This window comes from Ahaetulla prasina, chromosome 6 (genome assembly GCF_028640845.1).
Source record: "Ahaetulla prasina isolate Xishuangbanna chromosome 6, ASM2864084v1, whole genome shotgun sequence".
In the NCBI taxonomy this organism is placed as follows: domain Eukaryota; kingdom Metazoa; phylum Chordata; class Lepidosauria; order Squamata; family Colubridae; genus Ahaetulla; species Ahaetulla prasina.
Window position 1 is genome coordinate 8545876 of NC_080544.1, and position 14999 is coordinate 8560874.

The 14999-nt window shown below is 44.4% G+C and overlaps 1 protein-coding gene across 1 annotated transcript; it reads left to right on the forward strand.

Annotated features, from left to right (window-relative positions):
• Window positions 1-284: 284 nt before the first annotated feature.
• On the forward strand, window positions 285-12619 carry LOC131201175 (pulmonary surfactant-associated protein A-like). Its single transcript, XM_058188860.1, has 4 exons — window positions 285-504; window positions 3186-3305; window positions 6477-6554; window positions 11142-12619. Exons 1-4 carry the CDS (start codon window positions 330-332, stop codon window positions 11516-11518), a joined length of 750 nt encoding a protein of 249 aa, XP_058044843.1. The 5' UTR covers window positions 285-329; the 3' UTR covers window positions 11519-12619.
• The last annotated feature ends 2380 nt before the right edge of the window (window positions 12620-14999 follow it).

The window sequence follows — 14999 nt, forward strand, 5'->3', positions numbered from 1 at the left end:
CACCCACGCCTCGCCTCTATTGTATTTTACGAGCACATACCACGTGTCCACTTAAGTTTGCTGTTTCCCAATCGTAAATACTACTATAAATCGGATGCTTTCAAAACTGTTCCTTCATTATGACTGGGGCAAAGAATGGTAAGTTGACCTGGGAAATCATAGAGGTTTCAATTAGCACGTAGCTGCCAGTTTTAAGGGCTAACCTTGTTCTTTTTGGTTTGGGAGGTAACCTGTTACATTTTGCATGGCAATATTTATTTTACTTTGTTCTGCTGAATTCTGCGGTGTGTTTTCCCTCCCTATTTTTCTTTGTCTCCAGCTAAGCAGACATGACGTCACTGACGTTGCTTTCTGTGACATCAGTCCTGGCTATTTTTTCCCTACCGTGTCACGGGCAGGAGGGCAAATGTTCAGGGGCTCCAGGAATCCCAGGGACCCCAGGAGCTAATGGGCTACCTGGAAGAGATGGACGGGATGGCATGAAAGGGGATCAAGGACCACCAGGTACGGTATATCTGCTCTGCTCTTAAGAATAGAGAACAGGTCTGCAACTGATTCACATTACTCAAATTGTGGAGAACAGCAGCGGAGGGTGCTAGTGAAGCTTCCTTGAGTGATGTGGTTGGCTCAGTTGGCTATGACTGTAGAAATCTTGAGTGCCATCATTTTGCTAAAAATGGCAGTAAAATCAGGGTATGCGCAATGGGATTCTCTCTACAGTCTGAGCATGGATGAATACATTATGGCAAGTAAAGGAGAGATGTTTCTCTCTGGTGGAATCCCACAACTGCGCATATTTATATTATGAAGTAATAAAGAAAGAAGGTATCCTGTGTGAGCAGAGGGTTGGACTAGATGAGGGGTCTCCAACCTTGGTCCCTTTAAGACTTGCGGACTTCAACTCCCAGAGTCCCTCAGCCAGCAAAGCAGGGATCTCCAACCTTGGTCCCTTTAAGACTTGTGGACGTCAACTCCAAAGCTGGCTGAGGAACTCTGGGAGTTATTTATTTATTTTATTTTATTTTATTTTATTAGATTTTTATACCGCCCTTCTCCCGAAGGACTCAGGGCGGTGTACAGCCAAATAATAAAACCCCACAATATACACATTAAAACAGAAACTTAAAACCAAGCATATTACATAAATGGCCAAAATTTAAAACTATCAATTTAAAACCCTAAAATTCATAAATAACCCCAATTAAAATTTAATAAAACTTTTAAGCCAGTCCTGCTTGAATAAATAAATGCGTTTTCAGCTCACGGCGAAAGGTTCGAAGATCAGGCAGTTGGCGTAAACCAGGGGGAAGTTCGTTCCAAAGAGTAGGAGCTCCCACAGAGAAGGCCCTACCCCTGGGGGCCGCCAGCCGACATTGTTTGGCAGACGGCACCCTGAGAAGACCCTCTCTGTGTCAGTGTACGGGTCGGTGGGAGGCATAAGGTAACAGCAGGCTGTCCCGTAAGTACCCGGGCCCTAAGCCATGGAGCGCTTTAAAGGTGGTAACCAAAACCTTAAAGCGCACCCGAAAGACCACAGGAAGCCAGTGCAAGCTGCGCAGGAGTGGTGTTACATGGGAGCAACGTGTGGCTCCCACTATTACCCGCGCAGCTGCATTCTGAACTAGCTGAAGCCTCCGGGTGCACTTCAAGGGCAGCCCCATGTAGAGAGCATTGCAATAATCCAAACGAGAAGTGACAAGAGCATGAGTGACCGTGCATAAGGCATCCCGGTCAAGGAAGGGGCGCAACTGGCGGACCAAGCGTACTTGGTGAAAGGCCCTCCTGGAGACGGCCACCAAATGATCTTCAAATGACAGCCGCCCATCCAGGAGGACACCCAAGTTGCGCACCCTTTCCATTGGGGCCAATAACTCGCCCCCAACAGTCAGCTGCGGTTGCAGCTGACTGTACCGGGGTGCCAGCATCCACAGCCACTCCGTCTTGGAGGGATTGAGCTTGAGTCTGTTTCTCCCCATCCAGACCCATACGGCTTCCAGGCACCGGGACAGCACTTCGACAGCTTCGTTGGGGTGGCCCGGGGTGGAAAAGTACAGCTGCATGTCATCAGCGTACAGATGGTAACTCACCCCAAAGCCACTGATGACCTCACCCAGCGGCTTCATATAGATGTTGAACAGGAGAGGCGAGAGAATCGACCCCTGAGGCACCCCACAAGTAAGGTGCCTCGCGGTCGATCTCTGCCCCCCTGTCAACACCGTCTGCGACCGGTCGGAGAGATAGATAAACGGTGCCTCCCACTCCCAAACTCTCCAACCGGTGCAGCAAGATACCATGGTCGATGGTATCAAAAGCCACTGAGAGATCTAATAGGACCAGGGCAGAGGAACAACCCCTATCCCTGGTCCTCCAGAGGTTATCCACCAACGCGACCAAAGCTGTCTCCGTACTATGTCCGGGCCGGAAGCCGGACTGGAACGGGTCTAGATAGACAGCTTCATCCAGGTACTGGGGAAGTCCACAAGTCTTAAAGGGACCAAGGTTGGAGACCCTTGGACTAGATGGTCTCCAAGGTCCCTTCCAACTCTTTTACTGTTATATCTAGAATATCTGAACCAATCCTTCCAAGATCATTCTCTCTCTCTCTCTCTCTCTCTCCCCCCCCCATCGATAAGATAGATAGATAGATAGATAGATAGATAGATAGATAGATAGATAGATAGATGGATGGATGGATGGATGGATGGATGGATGGATGGATGGATGGATGGATGGATGGATAGATAGATAGATAGATAGATAGATAGATAGATAGAAAGAAAGAGAGATAGATGATAGATGGATGGATGGATGGATGGATGGATAGATAGATAGATAGATAGATAGATAGATAGATAGATAGATGATAGGTGATAGATAGAGGATAGATAGATAGATAGATAGATAGATAGGATAGATATAGATAGATAAGATAGATAGATAGCTGGCTGGCTGGCTGGCTGGCTGATAGATACAGAGAGAGGTAGGGGAGAGTCTCCATTCAGTTCTGAAGTGTTTGTTTCTTGAAAGTGATTCCCAGACTTGAATTTATTCTTTATTTTAATTGCTGTCAAATCATCTTCTTTATTTAGTTAAAATAATGTCTTACTTTGTTTCTTTACAATAATAAAAAAAATGAATGCGCTCTACTTTCAGCTTGCAATTCCTTGGTTCTTGTTTCTTCCCAGGCCCCATGGGACCCCCCAATGGTTTGCCAGGTGCTCCTGGCCGAGATGGGCTTCCAGGACCAAGAGGGCTGAAAGGTGAAAGAGGAGAGAAAGGAGACCATGGACCCCCTGGGCCAGAAGGTAGTCGGAGAATTATTGCTTTGGTTGTTATTTCAAGGCCCCACCAATCAATTGATCCCCCCCCCCCACTAATATTATGCCACCAATATCATATTACCTGGGAGTATATCATTATGGGAACCTTGGTGTTCCCTGAACTTGGCTGTTTGCTTGCAAACATTTACAATGTAATCAGATAATGAAACTTTTGCAAGCTGAAGTAAGCACAGAGAGCACTGAGGACCTCACAGTTGTCCCCCCCTCCTCCTCTTCCTCCTCCTCTTCCTCCTCTCCTTCCTCCAGTCCAAAACCCACCTATTGCCAGATAACTGATGATGTTATCTAGGTGGGTAATGAAATCTGCAAGAAATCAACCAAGCTCAGACCATATCAAGGTCTCCACAGTTTTTTTTTAAAATTTGCATTTATATCCCACCCTTCTCCGAAGACTCAGGGCGGCTTACACTATGTCAAGCAATAGTCTTCATCCATTTGTATATTTATATACAAAGTCAACTTATTGCCCCCCCAACAATCTGGGTCCTCATTTTACCTACCTTATAAAGGATGGAACGCTGAGTCAACTTTGGGCCTGGTGGGACTTGAACCTGTAGTAATTGCAAGCAGCTGCTGTTAATAACAGACTGCATTAGCCTGTTGAGCCACCAGAGGCCCTGTTGAACTGTTGTAGTTCAACCGTGGGTTTCAAATTTTTTTACTACTGGTTCTGTGGGCGTGGCCTGGTGGGCGTGGCCTGGATCGGTAGGCGTGGCTTAGTGGGTGTGGCAGGGTAAGGATACTGTAAAAATCCATTCCCTCCCCACTCCAGGGGAAGATTACTGCAACATCCTCATTTCCTCCCGATCAGCTGGGACTTGGGAGGCAGAGAATAGAACTACTCAAAACTTCCACTACCGGTTCTTCAGAACTGGTCGGAACCTGCTGAAACCCACCTCTGAACTACAGTGATTCTCTTCTATTGAGTGTGTTACTAAAGCTGTACTTTGATGCTGCGGTTTTGAATAAGTGAAAAACAATTTAGAAAAGTGATTGGGACTTCATGCAGGCACAGCATCTCTTTGATGCTCACTAAAGCAGCCCAGCTTTTGAGAAGGGAAAAAAGAGGAGATGGCTGCTTTAAGGAGACCACTGGTAAAAATTGTTCCGATGGTCATAGTTGCGGCAACGCATTTTCAAGCTGATGCAGAAATTTGAGGGAAAGTCAAATGCTTTAATGGGTAGGAGAAGAGGGCTAAGCTTTTGCAGGGATAAAAGCTTTCTTAATAAGAATACCCAAGTCTCAAAATGATTTTTCAGTAATTGAGAAATGCAGGGCCAAAGAAAAACACCCTCAACTCAAGCAGGCACAGAACTGAAGATAAAGGGAATTCTGCACTACAACTATGCTTCCTATGTTGACCTGATATTTCTCCTAAAACTCTGAATTCTGTTTGTTGAAAAAACTAGTTCCCTAAAAAAAAACGTTAGGTAGTGGAAAACACCTTGTGTGAAACTAAGCCTATATAATAATTAAGCATCCAATGCTAACCATGAATGTGACCTCTCAAGTCAGGATCAACTCTTGATGGCATGAAAAACGTATCTATTGTATGTAGTTTTCTGTGACAATTTGCTGCTGCCTTCTTCGAATATGTGTGTTTTAGTTTTGCTTTCTTCCCCAGGAAAGTTATCAGGTAGCTCCTATCCAAGAATTAACCAGGTCTGACTCAGCTTCTCAGCTCAAATAAGGCACCTCCTGGGCTACTAAAAATATAATAGAGTTGGAAGGGACTTGTTCTGTCCTCCCTCGCCTCCGTCCGAATGATGGCTTAATTAGCCGGCACTATCAGCTCTGGCAGCAGAATAGCCAGCATCTGCCAAGAGCCTTCGTTATCTTCCATGACGCTGGTGAGTCACCCAGAAACAAACTTCAGCTCTTAATCAGTGGATTTGCCTGTTACAAAGAGACACAGAGGCTCTAGCTGCCTTTTATATCCTGTGAGGTGTGGCTCCATGACTCAGCACTTCCTAGGCCTGCCCCACCCCTGCTTCTGTTGTTCCCTCCTCCTCCTACGAAACCTAGGGTCCAGCCAGGCCTGATTGCCATCAGCTGGGTCTGCAGGCGTGGCCTGGGGGGGGGAAGAGTCAGGGGACGGAGGCCTCGTTATCTCTTCCACCTGGCCTGTTTCTGGCTCCTGGAGCTGAGCCAGGGAAGCCGGTGCTCCCGAGTAAGTCCTGACAGCCCTTCCCCCTCACTGTCCAAGTCACTTTCTGGCAGGAGGGCCGGCTCGGGGGGCACAGACACAACAGGACTCTTGTCCAACCTCCTGCTCAAGCAGGAGACCCTATGCTATTTGGGACTATTCTGGCTAGTCTACTTAAAAACCTCCAGTAATGGAGCACTCACAACTTCTGCAGGCAAGTCGTTCCACTGATTAATTGTCCTCACTGGCAGGAAATTTCTCCTTAGTTCTAGGTTGCTTCTCTACACGATAAGCTCAGAGGTGGGTTTCAGCAGGTTCTGATCAGTTCTGGAAAACCGGTAGCAGAAATTTTGAGTAGTTCGGAGAACCGGTAAATACCACCTCTGACTGGCCCTGCCCCCATCTATTCTCTGCTTCCCAAGTTCCAGCTGATCGGGAGGAAAAGGGGATTTTGCAGTATCCTTCCCCTGCAGTGGGGAGGGAATGGAGATTTTACAGTATCCTTCCCTGCCACGCCCACCAAGCCATGCCACGCCCACAAACCACGCCCACAAACCACGCCCACAGAGCCGGTAGTAAAAAAAATTGAATCCCGCCACTAGATAAGCTTCCATTCATTTCTTCATATCCTGCCTTCAGGGACTTTGGAGAGTAGGTCGACTCCCTCTTCTTTGTGACAGTCCCTCTCATGTTGGAAGACTGCTGTCATGTCACTCCTATTCCTTCATTAAACTTGACATAGCCAGTTCCTGCAACGGTTTGCCATATATTTTAGCCTCCAGCCCTTTAATCATCTTTGTTGCTCTTTTTCTAGAGTCTCAACATCTTTTTTGTAGTCTGGTGATCATAACCGGATGTAGTATTCCATGCGGAATACTTATCAGGCCAGAAGGAAATTCAGTATTCTCCAGAGACAAAATTCAGAGCAAAGAAATGGGCTTGCTCTGCTCCTCGAAGCTAAAGGGATTGCTTTTCTATTTATTTCCAGGCCGCGCAGCTTTTCTCGATCCAGACGTGCAGAAAGTGCTTAGAAGTCTGGGAGACAGGATCCTAAGACTTGAAGGAGGTAGGCTGCCTTCTTTTCCTATTCCTAGAATTCCAGGGACCTAAACTGTAAAACAAACACCTGCTCCCAGGAGTAGCTTTCATGAGAGGCAAAACATATTTTTTGAAAAGGGATGGTGAGATAGGCTTCATTTCCTCTAAAATCTTGCATTGATTTGGTCTCTCCATTGCTTTTTAAGAAGGAACCTTTGCACGTACATTTTCAAACGTAAAAGTAAGAGTAATATGGCTTAAATTGGGATTTTAATGTTTAAATTTATTAATTTTAAACGGGGTTTTTTAATATGGGAAATTTTAATCATTGGGCTAATTTAAAATAAGTTTTTTAAATCGTATTTTAAATTTGTATATTGTATTGTCGGTTTTATTATGCCTGTACACCGCCCTGAGTCCTTCGGGAGAAGGGCGGTATAAAAATCAAATAAAATAAAATAAAAATAAAATAAAATAAAAATATTCATTTTCCTATTTGGAAATCAGAGGTGTAACCATTTTCAGAAAATGTTGGATAACCATCTGACTGAGATGGTGTAGGGTTTCCTGCCTGGGCAGGGGGTTGGACTAGAAGGCCTCCAAGGTCCCTTCCAACTCTGATGTTATGTTATGTTATGTTATGTTAAATAATTAAAGTTCTAGCATATTCAAAAATATTTGAATAAATGTTTCGCGATTGAGTGCCCTGGGAAGCTTTTTGATTGGACTGTCCTGTTTTTTGTTTTAATCCATGTTCATTTTGATAATTTTGATAAACTTCCAAAACACCAGTATGGTGGCCTAGAGGTGGAGCTCTCCCCTCACAATCAGGAAGCTATGAGCTCAATCCTAGGTAGCGGCAGATATTTTTCTCTCTGGGCGCAAGGAGAAAATATCTGCTGCGAACTCCGCATAGGTGTCAGGAAGGGGATTTGGCCAGTAAATACTCAGCTCCATTCAGTCACTTCAACTCCATCCTAATGCAAGGGATTACAGCATCATTAAAAGAAAAAAAAAGTAAACTTCCAAAAATCAGTTGGGCATGTAAAACTCTCCTGTAAATGATACGTACATGTAACTGTCAACAATTGTTGTGGGAAAGCATATTTAGGAGGAACTGGGGGAGGGGGAATAAGGATGCTATCCAAAATGTTTGGAGGTTTTGATGTTCCACTGCTTTTCCAATCTAACTGGAAGTGTTCCAGAAGTCTTAGTTCTACAGCAGGTGGTCAATTGTGAGATTCAATCAATCGGTATAGCAATAGTAAGGTAAAGGTTCCCCTCGCACATATGCCCCTCGTTGCCGACTCTAGGGTGCGATGTTCATCTCCGTTTCAAAGCCGAAGAGCCAGCGCTGTCCGAAGACGTCTCCGTGGTCATGTGGCCGGCATGACTCAATGCCAAAGACGCACAGAACGCTGTTACCTTCCCACCAAAGGTGGTCCCTATTTTTTCTACTTGCATTTTTACATGCTTTTGAAACTGCCAGGTTGGCAGAAGCTGGGACAAGTAACGGGAGCTCACCCCGTTACACGGCAGCACTAGGGATTCGAACCGCCGAGCTGCCGACCTTTCGATCGACAAGCTCAACATCCTAGCCCTTAGACTTATATATCACTTTAAACTGCCTTTACACTGCCTTAAGCTGTTTATAGAGTCATACTATTGCCCCCAACAATCTGGGTCCTCATTTTACCCAGAAGGATGGAAGGCTGAGTTAACCTTGAGCCTGGTGAGATTTGAATTGTCAAATTGCAGGCAGCCGGTAGTCAGCAGAAGTAGCCTGCAGTACTGCACTCTAACCACTTTACCACTATGGTATAGAGCCGGAAGGGACCTTTGAGGTCTTCTAGTCCAACCCCCAGTCAAGCAGGAGCCTATACCTGTGGTGGCAAACCTATGGCACGCAGCGCCCATGCATGCACACCGTTGCCCCAGCCCAGCGCCATCGCGTTTCTCACCATCGTTTGCAGGGAAACAAGTTTGTTTGGGACTAAAAAAAAAAAATCACTCAATCAATTCCAACTTCTCACAAAAGAAAAAGATCTCGCCAAGTTAGAATTGATTGAGTGAACTTTTTCACTCGCACGGTTCACAATGGGGGAGATGGGGTCCCCTCCTCCTGAAGCGATTATGATGCAGAGCCAGAATGCGACCCTGCGTCATCTCGGCTCGTTCTGGCCTCCCAGATGTCACTTGCTTTTCCTGCAGAGCTGCCTGTGTCCGGATGCCCCAACTCCCCGCCAGCCAGCTGAGCTTCGGTGCACTGCTCCTGGCTCATCAGCCTACGGATGTCAGATTCCCACCACCCAGCACCAGTTCAGGGGTTTCTTCCCCTGCAGGGAGGAGGGGGGGAGAGGGGGGGAAAGGGAGGGAAAAGACAGAGAAAAAGAAAGAGAGAGGGAGGGAGGGAGGGAAAAAGAGAGAGTGAGGGGGGAAAGAGAGAGGGGAAAGAGAGAGAGAGAAAGAGAGAGAGAGAAAGAGGAGGGAATAGAGAGAGACATAGAGAGAGAGAGAGAAAGAGAGAGAGAGGAAGAGGGGGGAATAGAGAGAGACATAGAGAGAGAGAGAAAGAGAGAGGAGGAGGAAAGAGAGGGAGGAAGAGAGAGAGAGAGAGGGAGGAAAGAGAGAGGAGGAAAGAGAGAGAGAGAAAGAGAGAGAGAGAAAGAGGAGGGAATAGAGAGAGACATAGAGAGAGAGAGAGAAAGAGAGAGAGAGGAAGAGGGGGGAATAGAGAGAGACATAGAGAGAGAGAAAAAAGAGAGCGGGAGGGAGGGAAAGAGAGAGGGGAGGAAAGAGAGAGAGAAAGAGAGAGAAAACCAGAGAGAGAGGAGGGAAAAGAGAGAGAGGGAGGGAAGGAGAAACGATATTACAAAAGTTTTTCTTTTTTTATTGTTGCTAAACTTAACATTTCAAACGCAGAAAATAAATTAAGGGGCACAATTGTCACGTTTTTCTTAGAACAATTAGCTGAACTCTGCCTTGTTTATCATTATTTTAGGTAGTAAAACTTCAGTATAAATGGCCATCTTGGCATTTTGCAATAAATAAGTGGGGTTTTGGGTTGCAGTCTGGGTGTTCAGTCTTTAAAACAGGGGTCTCCAACCTTGGTCCCTTTAAGACTTGTGGACTTCAACTCCCAGAGTTCCTCAGCCAGCAAAGCTCTGGGAGTTGAAGTCCACAAGTCTTAAAGGGACCAAGGTTGGAGCCCCCTGCTTTGCTGGCTGAGGGACTCTGGGAGTTGAAGTCCACAAGCCTTAAAGGGACCAAGGTTGGAGCCCCCTGCTTTGCTGGCTGAGGGAGTCTGGGAGTTGAAGTCCACAAGTCTTAAAGGGACCAAGGTTGGAGACCCCTGCTTTGCTGGCTGAGGGACTCTGGAAGTTGAAGTCCACAAGTCTTAAAGGGACCAAGGTTGGAGACTCCTGCTTTGCTGGCTGAGGGACTCTGGGAATTGAAGTCCACAAGTCTTAAAGGGACCAAGGTTGGAGACCCCTGCTTTGCTGGCTGAGGGACTCTAGGAGTTGAAGTCCACAAGTCTTAAAGGGACCAAGGTTGGAGACCCCTGCTTTGCTGGCTGAGGGACTCTGGGAATTGAAGTCCACAAGTCTTAAAGGGACCAAGGTTGGAGACCCCTGCTTTGCTGGCTGAGGGACTCTGGGAGTTGAAGTCCACAAGTCTTAAAGGGACCAAGGTTGGAGACCCCTGCTTTGCTGGCTGAGGGACTCTGGGAATTGAAGTCCACAAGTCTTAAAGGGACCAAGGTTGGAGACCCCTGCTTTGCTGGCTGAGGGACTCTGGGAATTGAAGTCCACAAGTCTTAAAGGGACCAAGGTTGGAGACCCCTGCTTTAAAAGGTTTGCCATCACTGCCCTCGATCATTTCAGACAAGTGGCTGTCCGATCTCTTCTTAAAAACCTTCAGTGATGGATCACCCTCAATTTCTGGAGGCAAACTCTTCCACTGGTCAATTGTTCACACTGCTAGGAAGTTTCTCCTTAGTTCCAGGTTGCTTCTCTCCTTGATTAGTTTCCATCCATCGTTTCTTCTCCTTCCCCCTGGTGCTTTGAAAAATACGTTAACTCTCTCCTCTTCATGACAGAATACTGCTGTCATTTCCCCCTTGATCCTTCTTTTCTCCAGTCTAGACAAACACAAATCCTGAAACTGTTTTTGATATGTTTTTGTCTCCAGGTCTTTAATCATCTTAGTTGCTCTTCTTGGCACTTTTTCCAAAGGGCAAACAGAAAGTTCAAACACCTCCCACATGGATGGATAAGTTGGGGGCTGGAACTCCGAGACTGACTCCGAAACATTTCAGTCTGAATTTTCATTTAGAGAGATATTTTTAGATTACTATGGAAATGGGACACATTTATAGAGGGACATCGGAGACAGTAGCAGGGATCGGACCTGGATTAATTCAAATGTATTTAGTTGCAAATGTTGCAAATGCAACTGTTGCAAAAACAAATAATAATAATAATAATTTAATTTTTATACCGCCCTTCTCCCGAAGGACTCAGGGCGGTTCACAGCCAAGTAAAATATTTTGCACTTAGGAATTGCCGGATGGTAGGACAAGATATATAATTGTGCTTTTTCTTCTCTTTCGCAGTTCTAGCCTTGAGGGGACTGATAAAGAAGGTGGAGGACAAAATATTTACTACTAATGGGAAGACAGTTGGCTTTGACGCAATAATCCAAGCATGTCAACTTTCAGGGGGTTCCATTGCAAAACCCATGAATAAAAAAGAGAACGATGCTATTTTGCAAATTGTGAAAGAACAAAACCAATATACCTACTTGGGAATTAAGGAGAGTTCCGTTCCAGGAGCCTTCGAGTATTTCGATGAAACTCCTGTGAATTATACCAACTGGCGTCGAAATGAACCAAACGGAAAAGGGTCAGAAAATTGCGTTGAGATGCAAACTGATGGAAATTGGAATGACAAAAAATGCAACCAGTATCGTCTCATTATCTGTGAATTTTAAAATTTCCCATTTTAACATCTAAACCAAAGGAATTGTTGTGGCTTCTGGGAGCTGTAGTCCTCTAAATGTATTTGTTGTAAAGTCTTCATCAGCCTCCAGTCTTCTACAATTCCCAATATTCTGAAGCATGAGAGTTAAATCAGTTAACAAATGTGAGGATAGGGTTTTAATGATAATGTGGTGGGTACAATCAAGCATTTCCAATTTCTGGATAATTAAAAGAAATTAAAATATTGATTTACAGATGATTAGGGTTTGATTGTTCTTTTGGGTTAGAAATAATTTATCTCAAGCATATCCATCCAAACATCAGAGCAGTTTTTATAAGTGCATATTCAGATATTGTCAAAATTATATGTGCCTTTCCAAATTCTCCAGGAATATTCTTGCGTCTTTCAAAAACTAATGTATATCTGGACAGGAATGTCATAATTCTATCTATCTATCTATCTATCTATCTATCTATCTATCTATCTATCTATCTATCTATCTATCTATCTATCTATCCTGTTTCCCCGAAAATAAGACATCCCCTGATAATAAGCCCAATTGGGCTTTTGAGCCCGTGCACTAAAATAAGCCTCCCCCCGAAAATAAGCCCTCCCCAAAAATATTTAAACAAAAAGCTGGAAATCAGGTAAGATGGCAAGAGGAGCCCCATCTTGCTCCATGTGCCCCAAAATAATAATACCTCCCCAAAAATAAGGCCTAGCGCTTATTTCAGGGTTCAAAAAAATAGAAGACAGGGTCTTATTTTCGGGAAAACATGGTATCTATCTATCATCTATCTATCATTCTCTCTCTCTCTCTGTCTACCTACCTATCTGTCTATCTGTCTGTCTGTCTCTAATCTATGTCTGTCTGTCTATCTATCTATCTATCTATCTATCTATCTATCTATCTATCTATCTATCTATCTATCTATCTATCATCTATCATCTATCTATTCAATTTGAAAACAATACTGAGACCATTGAAGAAGTTAGCCAAGAGGAAAGAATATCACGGGTCGATTTTACAATGGATGATATTAGAAAGAACAAATTATTTTATCATTTAACTTAAGCTGGATAATCAGCTCCAATAAAAGTATTCCAAATGTTTCTGACTACTACTGATTTTCTCGAAGACTCCTTCCTCCAGTTATTCAGCTTGCTTGCTCAGAATAGTGGGTGCCTCATCCCACTTGGGCATCTGTTATGTTTCCATTAATCCAATTAATAAGTAGCCCTTTGGGAGGCCTATGGACATTGGCTTCTTCATTAGCAATGAGATTTGTTTAGAAGACTCTCAGAACCAAATATTAATAGAATGAACATGGATCTAATGACAGTTGAAAAAGCTCTTCGCAAACTAAAACCATCCCTATTTATTGGACCTGATGGACTATGTGCATACTTCTTTAAAAAGCCCTGTTAAAGACCTTGGAGTTTTCATATCAAATGATCTAAGTGCCAAAGCCCACTGCAACTACATCGCAAAAAAAAAACACTTTAAGAGTTGTAAACCTAATCTTGCGTAGCTTCTTTTCCAAAAACACCACTCTACTAACCAGAGCATACAAAACATTTACTAGACCAATTCTTGAATACAGCTTGACTGTCTGGAACCCATACCACATTTCTGACATCAATACAATTGAATGTTTCCAGAAATATTTTACAAGAGTTCTCCACGCCTCTGAATACAACAAAATACCTTATGCACCAGACTTGAAATCCTGGGTTTAGAAAATTTAGAATTACGCCGTCTTCGACATGACCTGAGTTTAATGTCCTTCCTGTCAAAGTCTACTTCAGCTTCAATTGCAACAATATACAAGCACACAACAGATTTAAGCTTAATGTTAACCGCTCCAATCTTGATTGCAGAAAATATGACTTCAGTAACAGAGTTGTTAATGCCTGGAATACACTACCTGACTCTGTGGTCTCTTCCCAAAATCCCCAAATCTTCAACCAAAAACTCTCTACTATTGACCTCACCCCATTCCTAAGAGGTCTGTAAGGGGCGTGCATAAGAGCACAAGAGTGCCTACCATTCCTGTCCTAATGTTTCCTTTCGTTATATCCAATTAATTTAGTTATTACATACTCATACTTATATATATACTTATATATCGTATAGTTATTTCATGCTTATGCTTATATATATTGTGTGACAAAATAAATAAATAAAATAAATAGATGAGAGGGAAATTAGCAGACAGTACCCTGTGTTTATATAGCACTTCTGATTCTGATAAATGCGACCATCCTAGACCAAGTCAAGTCCAAAAACACCAGGGGGTTTCTAGAAGCACTCAGACAAATCAGCCATCAATAGACACATAGACATCAACAACAGCTATAGACGATGCAAAACAGACTATGACACAACCCAAAAGTATAGTGACCAGACGTCCCGCTTTTGGCGGGACAGTCCCGCTTTTTAATAATTTGTCCCGCGTCAATTGCCAAAAGTCCTGATTTTTCTTTTTTTGTTTCACTCCCATTCTGAAAATGGGAGGCGGCAACGCAAGAGGAGGAGGCAGAGAAGGGGGAGTGGCAGAGAAGGGGGCACGAGAGGGAGGAGAGACGCCACTTGACTTCACCCGAGAGGAAGAGAAGAGCCGAGAGGAGAGCCGAGCCTGCCTGGAAGAGTGGAGAAGCAGCAGCCGCTCCTCCTCCTTCAGGCAGATGGCAAGACTCAACATGCATGCGCAGCCCCCACCTCCCCCCTGGTCAATGGTGTCCGGCTTTGCCATCACTGAAATCTGGTCACTTTACCCAAAAGGGAACAAAAAGACCCCAGCATCTCTCCATCAGCAATCAGCACCCAGCTCAGCATAGATCAGGGGTCTGCAAACTTGGCTCTTTTAAGACTGGTGAACTTCAACTCCCAGAGTCCCTCAGCTGGCTGAGGAACTCTGGGAGCTGAAGTCCACAAGTCTTAAAAGAGCCAAGTTTGCAGACCCCTGGCATAGATTGACTCCAAGGTTATCAGACCAACAATCAAGTAAACAAAACCCAAGCAAGGAACTGCCAAAGAGCCAACAGCAAACAGCCCAACCAAAGAATCTCTTCCCCCACTAACACTGACAGTAGAATGTAAACTGACAGCGAACAGCATTCCTTACTGGCACTGATGATGTTACCTAGTTGGGTAATGAAACATCTGCAAGAAAACAAACAAGCTCAGAGCACCAAAGATACACCCCCTCCCCACATGCTTCTGGTCACATTCATTCATTTCTTAGGACACACCATAGTTCTAACAATTTCAGTATTTTGAAAGGAGAGCAGTTAACATTGGTTGCCTTCAAAAAGATGAATTCGTTTGATCCAGGTTAGAATCTGAGTGGAAAAACACCTGGAAACCCAGTTTATACTGGGAAGTTAAAAAAGAGAAAGAGACCATTTGGGGCAGTAGTTAAGATACTGGAGTAGAAATCAGAGTTCTAGTTTTCCCTTAGCCATGAAGTCAGCCAGGAGTGAAATCC

What these genes read in the sequence shown, in the direction of transcription:
- LOC131201175 (XM_058188860.1), top strand. Translation starts at nt 330, where the DNA reads ATGACGTCACTGACGTTGCTTTCTGTGACATCAGTCCTGGCTATTTTT. An exon ending in AGGGGATCAAGGACCACCAG is followed by an intron (nt 505 to 3,185) that starts GTACGGTATATC and finishes GTTTCTTCCCAG; the next exon opens with GCCCCATGGGACCCCCCAAT. An exon ending in TGGACCCCCTGGGCCAGAAG is followed by an intron (nt 3,306 to 6,476) that starts GTAGTCGGAGAA and finishes ATTTATTTCCAG; the next exon opens with GCCGCGCAGCTTTTCTCGAT.